At 44.2% G+C, this 16,570-nt stretch overlaps 1 protein-coding gene across 3 annotated transcripts in view; it reads right to left on the bottom strand.

The window, feature by feature from the left end:
* The window catches only part of gab2 (GRB2-associated binding protein 2), a 162,346-nt gene that overhangs the window by 69,191 nt on the left and 76,585 nt on the right, over positions 1 to 16,570 (bottom strand). For all 3 annotated transcript variants that reach the window (XM_045704159.1, XM_045704158.1, XM_045704160.1), the window contains exon 2: positions 12,690 to 12,993. In XM_045704159.1, the coding sequence (XP_045560115.1) occupies positions 12,690 to 12,993 (304 nt within the window). The remainder of the gene's footprint in view (positions 1 to 12,689; positions 12,994 to 16,570) is intronic.

The following is a 16,570-nucleotide window of genomic DNA, read 5'->3' as shown; positions in this document are numbered from 1 at the left end:
GAATACCTGACCACTGTGACTGACCCAAACCTAAGGAAAGCTTTGACAATGTACCGACTCAGTGAGCATTGCCTTGCTATTGAGAGAGGCCGCGTAGGCAGACCTGGCTCTCAAGAGAAGACAGACTATGTGCAACACTGCCCACAAAATGAGGTGGAAACTGAGCTGCACTTCCTAACCTCCTGCCCAATGACCATAGAGACATATATTTCCCTCAGATTACACAGACCCACAAAGAATTTGAAAACAAATGAAACATTGATAAACTCCCAAAGTTGTTAGGTGAAATAGCGCATTGTGCAGTTACAGCAGCAACATGTGTAACCTGTTGTCATGAGAGAAAGGGAGACCAGTGAAGCACAAACACCATTTTAAATACAACCTATATTTATATGTTTATTTATTTTCCTTTTCATACTGCAACACTGTACATAGCCAATTATATTACATTTGAAATGTCTATATTCTTTTTTTAAATGTTGTGAGTGAAAACTATTGTTTCCCTTTTTTTCATTTAGTGTCCATTTGCTTAAAGAGAGAATTCTGTCTGTCAAGGCAGATGTATGTGTGTTTATGACAGTGGGGGTGGGGCAGTAGGCAGCAAGCCATGCTATATCAATACTCAGATCGGTCCGTGCCAAGCAGAGCAGTGCAGACTCCAGGGACAGGCAACAAGGTTAGCCTGGGGTAGTGGAGTAATGTATTGTTCTCTGCTCTCCAAATCTCTCTCTCTGCCTCTCTCTCTCTCTGCCTCTCTCTCTCTCTCTGCCTCTCTCTCTCTCTGCCTCTCTCTCTCTCTCTCTGCTCTCTCTCTCTCTCTCTGCCTCTCTCTCTCTGCCTCTCTAATTAACAGTAAACATTACACTCACAAAAGTTGCAAAAGAATAGACATTTCAAATGTCATAATATGTATATATCCAGTGTTGTAATGGGTTGTATATATCCAGTGTTGTAATGGGTTTGATTACAGATTGATCCTATCCTAACTGATCCTAACAGATCGTAACTGGGTTACATGTCAGAAATAAAACCAAGCCATGAGGTTGAAGGAATTGTCCGTAGAGCGCCGAGACAGGATTGTGTCGAGGCACAGATCTGGGGAAGGGTACCAAAACATTTCTGCAACATTGAAGGTCCCCAAAAACACAGTGGCCTCCATCATTCATAAACGGGAGAAGTTTGGAACCGCCAAACTAGTACTGGCCAAACTGAGCAATCGAGAGAGAGAAGGACCTTGGTCAGGGAGGTGACTAAGAACCTGATGGTCACTCTGACAGAGCTCTAGAGTTCCTCTGTGGAGATGGGAGAACCTTCCAGAAGGACAACCATCTCTGCAGCACTCCACCAATCAGGCCTTTATGGTAGAGTGGCCAGACAGAAGCCACTCCTCAGTAAAAGGCACATGACAGCCTGCTTGGAGTTTGCCAAAAGGCACCTAAAGACTGTCAGACCATGAGTAACAAGATTCTCTGGTCTGATGAAACAAAGATTGAACTCTTAGGTCTGAATGCCAAGCGTCACGTCTGGAGGAAACCTGGCACCATCCCTACGGTGAAGCATGGCGGCGGCAGCATTATGCTGAGAGGATGTTTTTCAGCGTCAGGGACTAGGAGACTAGTCAGGATCGAGGCAAAGATGAACAGAGCAAAGTACAGAGAGTTCCTTGATGAAAACCTGCTCCAGAGCGCTCAAGAGTTCCGACTGGGACGAAGGTTCACCTTCCAACAGGACAACGACCCTAAACACACAGCCAAGACAACGCAGGAGTGGCTTTGGGACAAGTCTCTGAATGTCCTTGAATGACCCAGCCAGAGCCCGGACGATCGAACATCTCTGGGGAGACCTGAAAATAGCTGTGCAGCGACGCTTCCCATCCAACCTGACAGAGCTTGAGAGGATCTGCAGAGAAGAATGGGAGAAACTCCCCAAATACAGGTGTGCCAAGCTTGTAGCGTCATACCCAAGAAGACTCGAGGCTGTAATCACTGCCAAAGATGCTTCAACAAAATACTGAGTAAAGGGTCTGAATACTTATGTATATGTGATATTTGATTTTTTTTTTTATAAATCTGAAAACATTTCTAAAAACCTGTTTTTGCTTTGTCATTATGGGGTATTTGTGTGTAGATTGGTGAGGAAAAAATGTGGACAAAGACAAGGGGTCTGAACACTTTCCGAATGTAATGATATGTCAAGATATCTAACCCTAAATCAGACGGGTAGACTACTAGACCACATACAGTGCTTTCGGAAAGTATTCAGACCCCTTGACTTGTTCCACATTTTGTTACTTTACAGCCTTATTCTAAAATGGATTAAATAAAAACAAATCCTCATCAATCTACACACCATAATAACAAAGTGAAAACACTATACATTATTTACATAAGTAGTCAGACCGTTTGCTAAGAGATTTCGATATTGAGCTCAGGTGCATCCTGTTTTCATTGATCATCCTTGAGATGTTTCTACAACTTCAAATCAAATTTGATTGGTTCACATACACATGGTTAGCAGATGTTATTGCGAGTGTAGCGAAATGCTAATGCTTCTAGATCTGACAGAGCAGCAGTTTCTAACATGTAATATTAGGGGATTATTCAGAGGTGGAACCTTTCCTTGGGAATTAACGGGAATATATGGGAATATACGGAAATATATGCAAATGATTATTAATACTATTTAAAATGTAGATGTTTTCTGCATTGGATATATTTACCATATTATATGGAGACAGAAACTTAAACCTTTTACCTTATCATAAGTAGACATAATTGCAAATGATTAAATCCTTCCAATAGAAACAAACAAAACAAACAATTTAATTTGAACAATTTGAATTGAACTTTAATTAAATGAGTTGACTCTTCACATGGGATGATTTCACTTTAAAACAACTGAAAGGGAATATTGAATGATCCCCAATGATCCATTGCATCTCCCAAAAAACGTTTTCAACATACATCTGTAAAATGATAGTCTAAAAACTAAAGCTTTGGTTGTCTTCCTCTCAGGCTTCCATGTCTTCTCCCTGGACCTCCTCAATGTCCACCTCTTGAACATCAGACTCTGAGGCCTCATCTTCACTGTCACTTTCCAACCTTGTTGAGGATGGCTCGTTGTCAAATTTACCCGGATGGCCACCAGTTTTTCAACCCTTGTATTTGCCAAGCTGTGCGTGCTTTGGTGTGTCCCAAACAAGGACCAGTTGCGCTCTGAGGCAGCTGATGTTGGTGGGATTTGGAAGATGATGGAGGCAACAGCGGAAAGAGCCTCAGATCCACAAAGTCCATTCCACTAGGTGGAGCTTCAAGCAGAAGTCTTCACGCTTTTTGATGTATTTCAGAACTGTAGTTTCCTCTGCTTGGAGCAACAGTGAAGTGGGCAGGGCAGTACGTATATCTTCTCTTACATCTGCAAGCAGAGTCTGAACATCAGACAGGATGGCATTGTCGCCCTCAATCCGTGGCAAAGGCTACTGCTATAGGTTTCAGGAGTTTCAGGCTGCTTACCACTCTCTCCCAAAATACATCATCCAGGAGGATCCTCTTGATGGGGCTGTCCATATCGGCAGACTGTGATATGGCCATTTCTTGGAGAGACTTTTTCCCCCTCCAGGGAAAATACATCAAACATGACGACAACACCACCCCAACGGGTGTTGCTGAGCAGCTTCAATGTGGTGCTCTTATTCTTCTCACTTTGCTTTGTGAGGTAGATCGCTATCGATAAGGAGTCTGATTCATCATTTTCACCTCAAACAGAAGTAGAGGGACTTTTGTCAGAGGTTGCCTGTTGTGAGCGCTGAGGGAACTTTATGCACTTGGCCAGATGATTCTGCATCTTTGTTGCATTCTTCACATATACACAGTATATACACATATGAGATGAGCAATGCGAGATACGTAAACACTCTTAAGATGGCATTATTTAAAGTGACTAGTGATCCATTTATTAAAATGGCCAATGATTTTAGTCTGTCTGTAGGCAGCAGCCTCTCTGTGCTAGTGATGGCTGTTTAACAGTCTGATGGCCTTGAGATAGAAGCTGTTTTTCAGTCTTTCGGTCCGTAGCTTTGATGCACCTGTACTGACCTCGCCTTCTGGATGATAGCGGGGTGAACAGGCAGTGGCTCGGGTGGTTGTTGTCCTTGATGATCTTTTTTGCCTTTCTGTGACATCGGGTTTTAGGTGTCCTGGAGGGCAGGTAGTTTGCCCCCGGTGATGCGTTATGCAGACCGCACCATGGGCGGTGCAGTTGCCGTACCAGGCGGTGATACAGCCCGACAGGATGCTCTCAATTGTGCACCTGTAAAAGCTAGTGAGGGTTTTCGATGACAAGCCACATTTTTTCAGCCTCCTGAGGTTGAAGAGGTGCTGTTGCGCCTTATTCACCACACTGTCTGTGTGGGTGGACCATTTCAGTTTGTCCATGATGTGTACACCGAGGAACTTTATAAAATACAATTTAAAAAAATAAAAAAACACTTTCCACCTTCTCCACTACTGTCCCATCGATGTGGATAGGGGGCTGCTCCCTCTGCTGTTTCCTGAAGTCCACGATCATCTCCTTTGTTTTGCTGACATTGAGTGAGAGGAATGTTTTACTCACGTCAGCCACGGAGAAGGTGGCGGGCCGTGTCGGTGGCACTGTGTTGTCCTCTAAGCACGCAAAGAAGTCGTTTAGTTTGTCTGGGAGGGAGAAGTCAACGTCGGGACTGATTTTCTTTTTGTAATCCGTGATTGACTATAGACCCTGTCACTTACGTCTCGTGTTTGAGCCGTTGAATTGCGACTCCACTTTGTCTCTATACTGACGCTTAGCTTGTTTGATTGCCTTACTGAGAGAATAACTACACTGTTTGTATTCGGTCATGTTTCCAGTCGCCTTGCCATGATTAAATGCGGTGGTTCGTGCTTTTAGTTTTGCGCGAATGCTGTCATCAATCCACGGTTTCTGGTTAGGGAAGGTTTTCATGGTTATAGTGGGTACAACATCTTATATATACACTTCCTTATAAACCCGCTCACCGAGTCAGCGTATACGTCAATGTTGTTGTCTGAGGCTACCCGGAACATATCCCAGTCCACATGATCGAAGCAATCATAAAGCGTGGAATCCAAATTGGTCAAACCAGCATTGGATAGACCTATATATGGGTACTTCTTGTTATAGTTTCTGCCTATAGGAGGGGAGCAACAAGATGGAGTCATGGTCATATTTTCCAAAAGGAGGGCGGGAGAGGGCCTTGTATGCATCACGGAAGTTAGAGAAGCAATGGTCCAGAATGCTACCGGCTCGTGTCGCGCTTTTGATATGCTGATAGAATTTAGGTAGCCTTGTTCTCAGATTAGCTTTGTTAAAATCCACAGCTACAATAAATATAGCCTCAGGATATATGGATTCCAGTTTGCATAAAGTCCAGTGAAGTTCCTTGATGGCCGTCTTGGTATCCGCTTGAGGGGGGGTATACACGGCTGTGACGATAACCAAGGAGAATTCTCTTGGGAGATTATACGGTATCGTCATTTGATTGTGAGGAATTCTAGGTTAGGTGAACAAAAGGACTTCAGTTCTTGTATGTTGTTACAATTACACCATGAGTCCTTAATCATGAAGCATACAACTCTGTCCCGTGTAGCTCAGTTGGTAGAGCATGGTGTTTGCAACGCCAGGGTTGTGGGTTTGATTCCCACGGGGGACCAGTACGGATGAAATGTATGCATTCACTACTGTAAGTCGCTCTGGATAAGAGCGTCTGCTAAATGACTAAAATGTGAAATGCTCTTACCAGAGAGATGTTTGTTCCTGTCGGTGCGATACACTGAAAATCCCGTTGGCTGTACGGACTCAGGCAGCATGTCCCCAGATACTCTGTTTCACGGAGACATGGCTATGTTACAATCCTGGATATCTCTTTGTAAAGCAACTCTTGCCCTAATTTTGTCGACTTTGTTAACTAGGGACTGGACGTTAGCGAGTAATATACTGGGAAGCGGTGGGTGGTGTGTGCGCCTCCGAAGCCTCACTAGAAGACCGCTCCTGCACCCTCTCCTCCGACGGTGTTGTTTTGGGTTGGAATCACTTCAAATGCCCTGGGAGGTGCGGACAAAATATTACATATATTATTATTCCTGGTCGTAGTCCTGGTCGTATTCCTGGTCGTAGTGCTGGTCGTAGTGCTGGTCGTAGTGCTGGTCGTATTCCTGGTTGTAGTGCTGGTTGTAGTGCTGGTCGTAGTGCTGGTCGTAGTGCTGGTCGTAGTGCTGGTCGTAGTGCTGGTCGTAGTTGCTGGTCGTAGTGCTGGTCGTAGTGCTGGTCGTAGTGCTGGTCGTAGTGCTGGTCGTAGTGCTGGTCGTAGTGCTGGTCGTAGTGCTGGTCGTAGTGCTGGTTGTATTCCTGGTCGTAGGGCTGGTTGTATTCCTGGTCGTAGTGCTGGTCGTAGTGCTGGTTGTAGTGCTGGTCGTAGTGCTGGTCGTAGTGCTGGTCGTAGTGCTGGTCGTAGTGCTGGTTGTAGTGCTGGTTGTAGTGCTGGTTGTAGTGCTGGTCGTAGTGCTGGTCGTAGTGCTGGTTGTAGTGCTGGTCGTAGTGCTGGTTGTAGTGCTGGTTGTAGTGCTGGTCGTAGTGCTGGTCGTAGTGCTGGTTGTAGTGCTGGTCGTAGTGCTGGTTGTATTCCTGGTTGTAGTGCTGGTTGTATTCCTGGTCGTAGTGCTGGTTGTATTCCTGGTTGTAGTGCTGGTCGTAGTGCTGGTTGTATTCCTGGTCGTAGTGCTGGTTGTATTCCTGGTTGTAGTGCTGGTCGTAGTGCTGGTTGTATTCCTGGTCGTAGTGCTGGTTGTATTCCTGGTTGTAGTGCTGGTCGTAGTGCTGGTTGTATTCCTGGTCGTAGTGCTGGTTGTAGTGCTGGTCGTAGTGCTGGTCGTAGTGCTGGTCGTAGTGCTGGTCGTAGTGCTGGTAAGTTGACATCTCTCTGCTATCCAATATTTCTTCCCAGCTGTATGTAATAACACTTAAGTTTTTCTGGTCTAACAATGTAAGAAATAATACATAAAAACCAAAATGCTGCATAGTTTCTTAAGGACTAGAAGTGAAGCTGCCATCTCGATCGGCGCCATCTTGCAAAGATCGTTGATTGAGGTCCACCTGTGGTTAATTAAATTGATTGGACATGATTTGGAAAGGCACACACCTGTCTTAATAAGGTCACACAGTTGACAGTGCACGTCAGAGCAAAAACCAAGCCATGAGATTGAAGAAATTGTCCCTAGAGCTCCGAGACAGGACATGAACCCGATTGACTATATCTGGAGAGACCTGAAAATAGCTGTGCAGCGACGCTCCCCATCCAACCTGACAGAGCTTGAGAGGATCTGCAGAGAAGAATGGGAGAAACTCCCCAAATACAGGTGTACCAAGCTTGTAGCGTCATACCCAAGAAGACTCAAGGCTGTAATCGCTGCCAAAAGGGCTTCAACAAAGTACTGAGTAAAGGGTCTGAATACTTATGTAAATGTGATCGTTTTTTTTATTTGTATAAATTTGCTAAAAATGTGTAGATTGAGGGAAAAAAACGATTTCATGAATTTTAGAAAAAGGCTGTAACGTAACAAAATGTGTAAAAAGTCAAGACATCTGAATACTTTCCAGGTCCACTATACTGTGGCTTTAATAAGACAACACCCTGATGTTATTATACTGTGGCTTTAATAAGACAACACCCTGATGTTATTATACTGTGGTTTTAATAAGACAACACCCTGATGTTATTATACTGTGGCTTTAATAAGACAACACCCTAATGTTATTATACTGTGGCTTTAATAAGACAACACCCTGATGTTATTATACTGTGGTTTTAATAAGACAAAACCCTGATGTTATTATACTGCGGCTTTAATAAGACAACACCCTGATGTTATTATACTGCGGCTTTAATAAGACAACACCCTGATGTTATTATACTGTGGTTTTAATAAGACAACACCCTGATGTTATTATACTGTGGTTTTAATAAGACAACACCCTGATGTTATTATACTGCGGCTTTAATAAGACAACACCCTGATGTTATTATACTGTGGTTTTAATAAGACAACACCCTGATGTTATTATACTGTGGCTTTAATAAGACAACACCCTGATGTTATTATACTGTGGTTTTAATAAGACAACACCCTGATGTTATTATACTGTGGTTTTAATAAGACAACACCCTGATGTTATTATACTGCGGCTTTAATAAGACAACACCCTGATGTTATTATACTGTGGTTTTAATAAGACAACACCCTGATGTTATTATACTGTGGCTTTAATAAGACAACACCCTGATGTTATTATACTGTGGTTTTAATAAGACAACACCCTGATGTTATTATACTGTGGTTTTAATAAGACAACACCCTGATGTTATTATACTGCGGTTTTAATAAGACAACACCCTGATGTTATTATACTGCGGCTTTAATAAGACAACACCCTGATGTTATTATACTGTGGTTTTAATAAGACAACACCCTGATGTTATTATACTGTGGCTTTAATAAGACAACACCCTGATGTTATTATACTGTGGTTTTAATAAGACAACACCCTGATGTTATTATACTGTGGCTTTAATAAGACAACACCCTGATGTTATTATACTGTGGTTTTAATAAGACAACACCCTGATGTTATTATACTGTGGTTTTAATAAGAGAACACCCTGATGTTGTCATCTAACCTGAAGCTATTGAGGGATCCAATCATACGGTCCCAGCAAACACACAACCACCACACAACGTTGTCCCAGCAAACACACAACCACCACACAACGTTGTCCCAGCAAACACACAACCACCACACAACGTTGTCCCAGCATTGTGATATAAGACTGCTGATGTACTGTTCTCTGCCTTGCCGTTTTGACAACGAGGCAAAAGTGATCCGATTAGAGAATGTAGGAGGAAGGAGAGAGAGGGATCAAAAGAGAGAGAGACCCAGAAAACATCCCCTAACCTACTGCACCTCAGATATAAACAACCCCTAACCTACTGCACCTCAGATATAAACAACCCCTAACCTACTGCACCTCAGATATAAACAACCCCTAACCTACTGCACCTCAGATATAAACAACCCCTAACCTACTGCACCTCAGATATAAACAACCCCAAACCTACTGCACCTCAGATAAACAACCCCTAACCTACTGCACCTAAGATACAAAACAACCCCTAACCTACTGCACCTCAGATAAACAACCCCTAGCCTACTGCACCTCAGATATAAACAACCCCTAACCTACTGCACCTCAGATAAACAACCCCTAACCTACTGCACCTCAGATAAACAACCCCTAACCTACTGCACCTCAGATAAACAACCCCTAACCTACTGCACCTCAGATAAACAACCCCTAACCTACTGCACCTCAGATATAAACAACCCCTAACCTACTGCACCTCAGATAAACAACCCCTAACCTACTGCACCTCAGATATAAACAACCCCTAACCTACTGCACCTCAGATAAACAACCCCTAACCTACTGCACCTCAGATATAAACAACCCCTAACCTACTGCACCTCAGATATAAACATCCCCTAACCTACTGCACCTCAGATATAAACAACCCCTAACCTACTGCACCTCAGATATAAACAACCCCTAACCTACTGCACCTCAGATATAAACAACCCCTAACCTACTGCACCTCAGATATAAACAACCCCTAACCTACTGCACCTCAGATATAAACAACCCCTAACCTACTGCACCTCAGATATAAACAACTCCTAACCTACTGCACCTCAGATAAACAACCCCTAACCTACTGCACCTCAAATAGACAACCCCTAACCTACTGCACCTCAGATATAAACAACCCCTAACCTACTGCACCTCAGATAAACAACCCCAAACCTACTGCACCTCAGATAAACAACCCCTAACCTACTGCACCTCAGATATAAACAACCCCTAACCTACTGCACCTCAGATAAACAACCCCTAACCTACTGCACCTCAGATAAACAACCCCTAACCTACTGCACCTCAGATATAAACAACCCCTAACCTACTGCACCTCAGATAGACAACCCCTAACCTACTGCACCTCAGATATAAACAACCCCTAACCTACTGCACCTCAGATATAAACAACCCCTAACCTACTGCACCTCAGATATAAACAACCCCTAACCTACTGCACCTCAGATAGACAACCCCTAACCTACTGCACCTCAGATATAAACAACCCCTAACCTACTGCACCTCAGATAAACAACCCCTAACCTACTGCACCTCAGATAGACAACCCCTAACCTACTGCACCTCAGATATAAACAACCCCTAACCTACTGCACCTCAGATAAACAACCCCTAACCTACTGCACCTCAGATAAACAACCCCTAACCTACTGCACCTCAGATATAAACAACCCCTAACCTACTGCACCTCAGATAAACAACCCCAAACCTACTGCACCTCAGATAAACAACCCCTAACCTACTGCACCTCAGATATAAACAACCCCTAACCTACTGCACCTCAGATAAACAACCCCTAACCTACTGCACCTAAGATACAAAACAACCCCTAACCTACTGCACCTCAGATAAACAACCCCTAGCCTACTGCACCTCAGATATAAACAACCCCTAACCTACTGCACCTAAGATACAAAACAACCCCTAACCTACTGCACCTCAGATAAACAACCCCTAGCCTACTGCACCTCAGATATAAACAACCCCTAACCTACTGCACCTAAGATACAAAACAACCCCTAACCTACTGCACCTCAGATAAACAACCCCTAGCCTACTGCACCTCAGATATAAACAACCCCTAACCTACTGCACCTCAGATATAAAACAACCCCTAACCTACTGCACCTCAGATATAAACAACCCCAAACCTACTGCACCTCAGATATAAACAACCCCTAACCTACTGCACCTCAGATATAAACAACCCCTAACCTACTGCACCTCAGATATAAACAACCCCTAACCTACTGCACCTCAGATAAACAACCCCTAACCTACTGCACCTCAGATAAACAACCCCTAACCTACTGCACCTCAGATAAACAACCCCTAACCTACTGCACCTCAGATATAAACAACCCCTAACCTACTGCACCTCAGATATAAACAACCCCTAACCTACTGCACCTCAGATATAAACAACCCCTAACCTACTGCACCTCAGATATAAACAACCCCTAACCTACTGCACCTCAGAATAAACAACCCCTAACCTACTGCACCTCAGATATAAACAACCCCTAACCTACTGCACCTCAGATATAAACAACCCCTAACCTACTGCACCTCAGATATAAACAACCCCTAACCTACTGCACCTCAGATATAAACAACCCCTAACCTACTGCACCTCAGATATAAACAACCCCTAACCTACTGCACCTCAGATAAACAACCCCTAACCTACTGCACCTCAGATATAAACAACCCCTAACCTACTGCACCTCAGATAAACAACCCCAAACCTACTGCACCTCAGATATAAACATCCCCTAACCTACTGCACCTCAGATAAACAACCCCTAACCTACTGCACCTCAGATAGACAACCCCTAACCTACTGCACCTCAGATATAAACAACCCCTAACCTACTGCACCTCAGATATAAACAACCCCTAACCTACTGCACCTCAGATATAAACAACCCCTAACCTACTGCACCTCAGATATAAACAACCCCTAACCTACTGCACCTCAGAATAAACAACCCCTAACCTACTGCACCTCAGATATAAACAACCCCTAACCTACTGCACCTCAGATATAAACAACCCCTAACCTACTGCACCTCAGATAAACAACCCCTAACCTACTGCACCTCAGATATAAACAACCCCTAACCTACTGCACCTCAGATATAAACAACCCCTAACCTACTGCACCTCAGATATAAACAACCCCTAACCTACTGCACCTCAGATAAACAACCCCTAACCTACTGCACCTCAGATAAACAACCCCTAACCTACTGCACCTCAGATAAACAACCCCTAACCTACTGCACCTCAGATATAAACAACCCCTAACCTACTGCACCTCAGATATAAACAACCCCTAACCTACTGCACCTCAGATATAAACAACCCCTAGCCTACTGCACCTCAGATAAACAACCCCTAACCTACTGCACCTCAGATAAACAACCCCTAACCTACTGCACCTCAGATATAAACAACCCCTAACCTACTGCACCTCAGATATAAACAACCCCTAACCTACTGCACCTCAGATAAACAACCCCTAACCTACTGCACCTCAGATATAAACAACCCCTAACCTACTGCACCTCAGATAAACAACCCCTAACCTACTGCACCTCAGATAAACAACCCCTAACCTACTGCACCTCAGATATAAACAACCCCTAACCTACTGCACCTCAGATATAAACAACCCCTAACCTACTGCACCTCAGATATAAACAACCCCTAACCTACTGCACCTCAGATAGAAAACAAGACTCCTAAGTGGGTGGGGCTAAGGGCTGGCGTGGGGCTAAGGGCTGGGTGGGGCTAAGGGCTGGGTGGGGCTAAGGGCTGGGTGGGGCTAAGGGGTCATAGTCCATATCGTAGTTGTTCTCCTCTGACTGGTTGAACTAACCAGGTTAAAGGTTAAGTAGGATTCAGGGGTCAAAGGTCAGGGGAAACGTACCGTGGTTGTTCTGCTCTGACTGGTTGAAGCCACACAGCTGACAGATCGAGCGGACCCACTTGTTCATCTCCTCCTCGGTCTCCGCCACCAAGTAAAAAGTGCGCTCTGACGTCTTGATGTCGAACACGAAGCTATCCTGAAACTCCTTCCTCTTGAAGGTCAGCCCAGCGTCCACCTGCTCACAGCAATGCAGGTCGATGATCCGGATGGGCTTCTTAGAGTGGTCGTTCTTATAGTACTCCAGGACATCAGGGTCGCCAGACATACGACCGCTACGCAGGATGAACCAACGCTTTTTCCACGCCTGGAGAGAAGAAGACAATAAAAAATAAATTAAAAAAAAAAAAAAAACAGTCTTCAACAAATTATATAACCGTTGAAACACACAAACAAATCTCAGTTTGATCACAAAACCTTACCGGCCCTCAATTCATAAGTGAAATCAGACCAACTTCAACAAGTCATTTAGTTAACAGTGATTCCCCCTGAAGAACAAAATCATCGACTCTGATGACTGTTCCCACAGTCGGTGCCCATGGTAACAGCGAGGCCTGTAAAGACACAGTCGAGCAACAGTTGGGGAGTTAACTCTGATCAAAAACACAGATTGAGATCAGAGGCAGAGTTGGTGGTTGGGAAAGGGAGGCGTCATCGAGGCAGGTGTTACTAGCCCCCCCTCCAATGTATTTCCTGTGCTGCTCATATCCCTCAGAGAGAGAGAGAGAGAGAGAGAGAGAGAGAGAGAGAGAGAGAGAGAGAGAGAGAGAGAGACACAAACACACACACACACACACACACACACTACAGACAAACAGACCGTCGGTGACAGCTTCACTCCAGCAAACACACCTGCAGGGACGGGCTCCTCCCTATCACAAAAGTGACTGACAGCTGTGGACAAGCCAATAAGAATCGAGCCAAACGTGGATGTCCAATGGAGTGCAGCCGAGGGAAAGTCAGGCGGTGACAATAAAAACAAAGGCCATCAGAAAGCAAATATTAAGAATACAATGACACTCACAATATTATGGACACCTGTAGCCTGCACACAGAGACAGACACAATGTTATGGAGTATAGACAGTAGTTATATAGGATGGTGTGTATAGACAGACTAGACAGTAGTTATATAGGATGGTGTGTATAGACAGTAGTTATATATAGGATGGTGTGTATAGACAGTAGTTATATAGGATGGTGTGTATAGACAGTAGTTATATAGGATGGTGTGTATAGACAGTAGTTATATAGGATGGTGTGTATAGACAGACTAGACAGTAGTTATATAGGATGGTGTGTATAGACAGTAGTTATATAGGATGGTGTGTATAGACAGTAGTTATATAGAATGGTGTGTATAGACAGTAGTTATATAGGATGGTGTGTATAGACAGTATAGACAGTAGTTATATAGGATGGTGTGTATAGACAGTAGTTATATAGGATGGTGTGTATAGACAGTAGTTATATAGGATGGTGTGTATAGACAGTAGTTATATAGGATGGTGTGTATAGACAGTAGTTATATAGGATGGTGTGTATAGACAGTAGTTATATAGGATGGTGTGTATAGACAGTAGTTATATAGGATGGTGTGTATAGACAGTATAGACAGTAGTTATATAGGATGGTGTGTATAGACAGTAGTTATATAGGATGGTGTGTATAGACAGCAGTTATATAGGATGGTGTGTATAGACAGTAGTTATATAGGATGGTGTGTATAGACAGTAGTTATATAGGATGGTGTGTATAGACAGACTAGACAGTAGTTATATAGGATGGTGTGTATAGACAGTATAGACAGTAGTTATATAGGATGGTGTGTATAGACAGTATAGACAGTAGTTATATAGGATGAGCCTTGACTAGAATACAGTATATACATATAAAGTGTGTAAAACAGTATGTAAACATTATTCAGGTGACCCGTGTTGAATGACTAGATACACAGGGCAGCAGGTCTCTAAGATGGAGAGTAGAGTATCGGGTGGTAGCCGGCTAAGACTAGTGGTGACTGTTTAACAGTCTGATGGCCTGGAGAAAGAAGCTGTTTCTCTCAGTCTCTCTGTTCTGTGCATCAAAGCTGGACCCTTATTTGAAATCCCGCTATCCCACAAACCATCAGACAGGAAGTGTCAATACAGGAGTAAGATTAAATCGTACTACACCAGCTCTGACGCTCGTCAGATGTGACAGGGCTTGAAAACTATTACAGAATACCACGGGAAACCGAGAGCTGCCCAGAGACACGAGCCCACCAGACGAGCTAAATTACTTCTATGCTCGCTTCGAGGCAAGCAACACTGAAGCATGAGAGGCCAAAAAGATCATCAAGGACAACAACCACCCGAGCCACCGCCTGTTCACACCACTGCCATCCAGAATGCGAGGTCAGTAGAGGTGCATCAAAGCTGAGAAACCAGAGAGACTGAAGAACAGCTTCTATCTCAAGGCCATTAGACTGTTAAACAGCCATCACTAACACAGAGAGGCTGCTGTCAACATACAGACTAAAATCACTGGCCACTTTAATAAATGGATCACTAGTCACTATAAATAATGCCACTTTAATAATGTTTACATATCTTGCATTATTCATCTCATATGTATATACTGTATTTTATACCATCTATTGCATCTTGCCTATGCCGCTCGGCCATCGCTCATCCATATATTTATATGTACATATTTTAATTCACCCCTTTTAGATTTGTGTGTATTAGGTAGTGTCACGTCCTGACCAGTATAAGGGTTATTTGTGATTGTAGTTTGGTCAGGACGTGGCAGAGGGTATTTTGTTTATGTGGTTCGGGGTGGTGATTTATTTAGTAGGGTGTTGGTTTAGTTAGTTCTGGGTTTTTGGGGTTATGTTCTATGTTTGTATTTCTATGTGGTCTCTAGTCTTTTGTATTTCTATGTCTAGTTTATTGGGGTTGGACTCTCAATTGGAGGCAGGTGTTTTCTAGTTGCCTCTGATTGAGAGTCCTATATATGGGTAATTGTTTGGTTTGGCATTGTGGGAGATTGTTTCTTGTTTTGCCTGTGTGAGCATTACAAGACTGTTTTGTTGTTTGTGCGGTCTTTGTTTTGTTGTTCTCTTTATTTAAAATAAATCAAGATGAGCGTCCACATTCCTGCTGCGTTTTGGTCCTCCATTCCAGACGACAACCGTTACAGAATCTCCCACCACAAATGGACCAAGCAGCGGAGAAGGGAGCGATGGGAATATGATATGGACTGTCGGGAAAAGGAGACATGGGCAGAGTTGAGGATAGGCATTTCCAGGGCTATGGAGGATTTAAGGGAGCCCGAGAGGTAGCCCCAAGAGTTTTTTTGGGGGGGCACACGGCTAGTTTGGCTGGGCGAGGAGTGAGCCCCAGGCCAAATCCCCGTACCTTTTTTGGGCAACCAGTGACTGGACAGGTCCCGTGCTTCGGGGTAATGGGTACTGTGGCGAGGCAAAGTATTTTTAGGCCGGTACGCGCAGTACCAGCGCCCCGCATTTGCCAGGGGGAAGTGGGCATCCAGCCAGTAAGAGCGATGCCAGTTCTGCGCTCGAGACCGCCAGTACGCCTCTACGGTCCAGTGCATCAGCCCAGTCCGACTCGTCCTGTTCCCGCTCCCCGCACTAGCCCTGAGGTGCGTGTTCCCAGGCTGATACCTCCAGTACCAGTACCACGCATCAGGCTTCCAGTGCGTCAGCCCAGCCTGGAGAGTTCGGCAACAGTGTGCAGTCCAGAGTATGATGACACAAGTGGTAGGCCTGATCACCGACAACAACGAGACAGCCTATAGGGAGCAGGTCAGAGACCTGGCCGTGTGGTGCCACGATAACAACCTCTCCCTCAACGTGATAAAGACAAAGGAGATGATTGTGGA

Source organism: Salmo salar, chromosome ssa20 (genome assembly GCF_905237065.1).
Source record: "Salmo salar chromosome ssa20, Ssal_v3.1, whole genome shotgun sequence".
NCBI lineage: Eukaryota > Metazoa > Chordata > Actinopteri > Salmoniformes > Salmonidae > Salmo > Salmo salar.
Note: the sequence above shows the minus strand (reverse complement) of the source record. Positions and strands in the feature narration are given on the sequence as shown.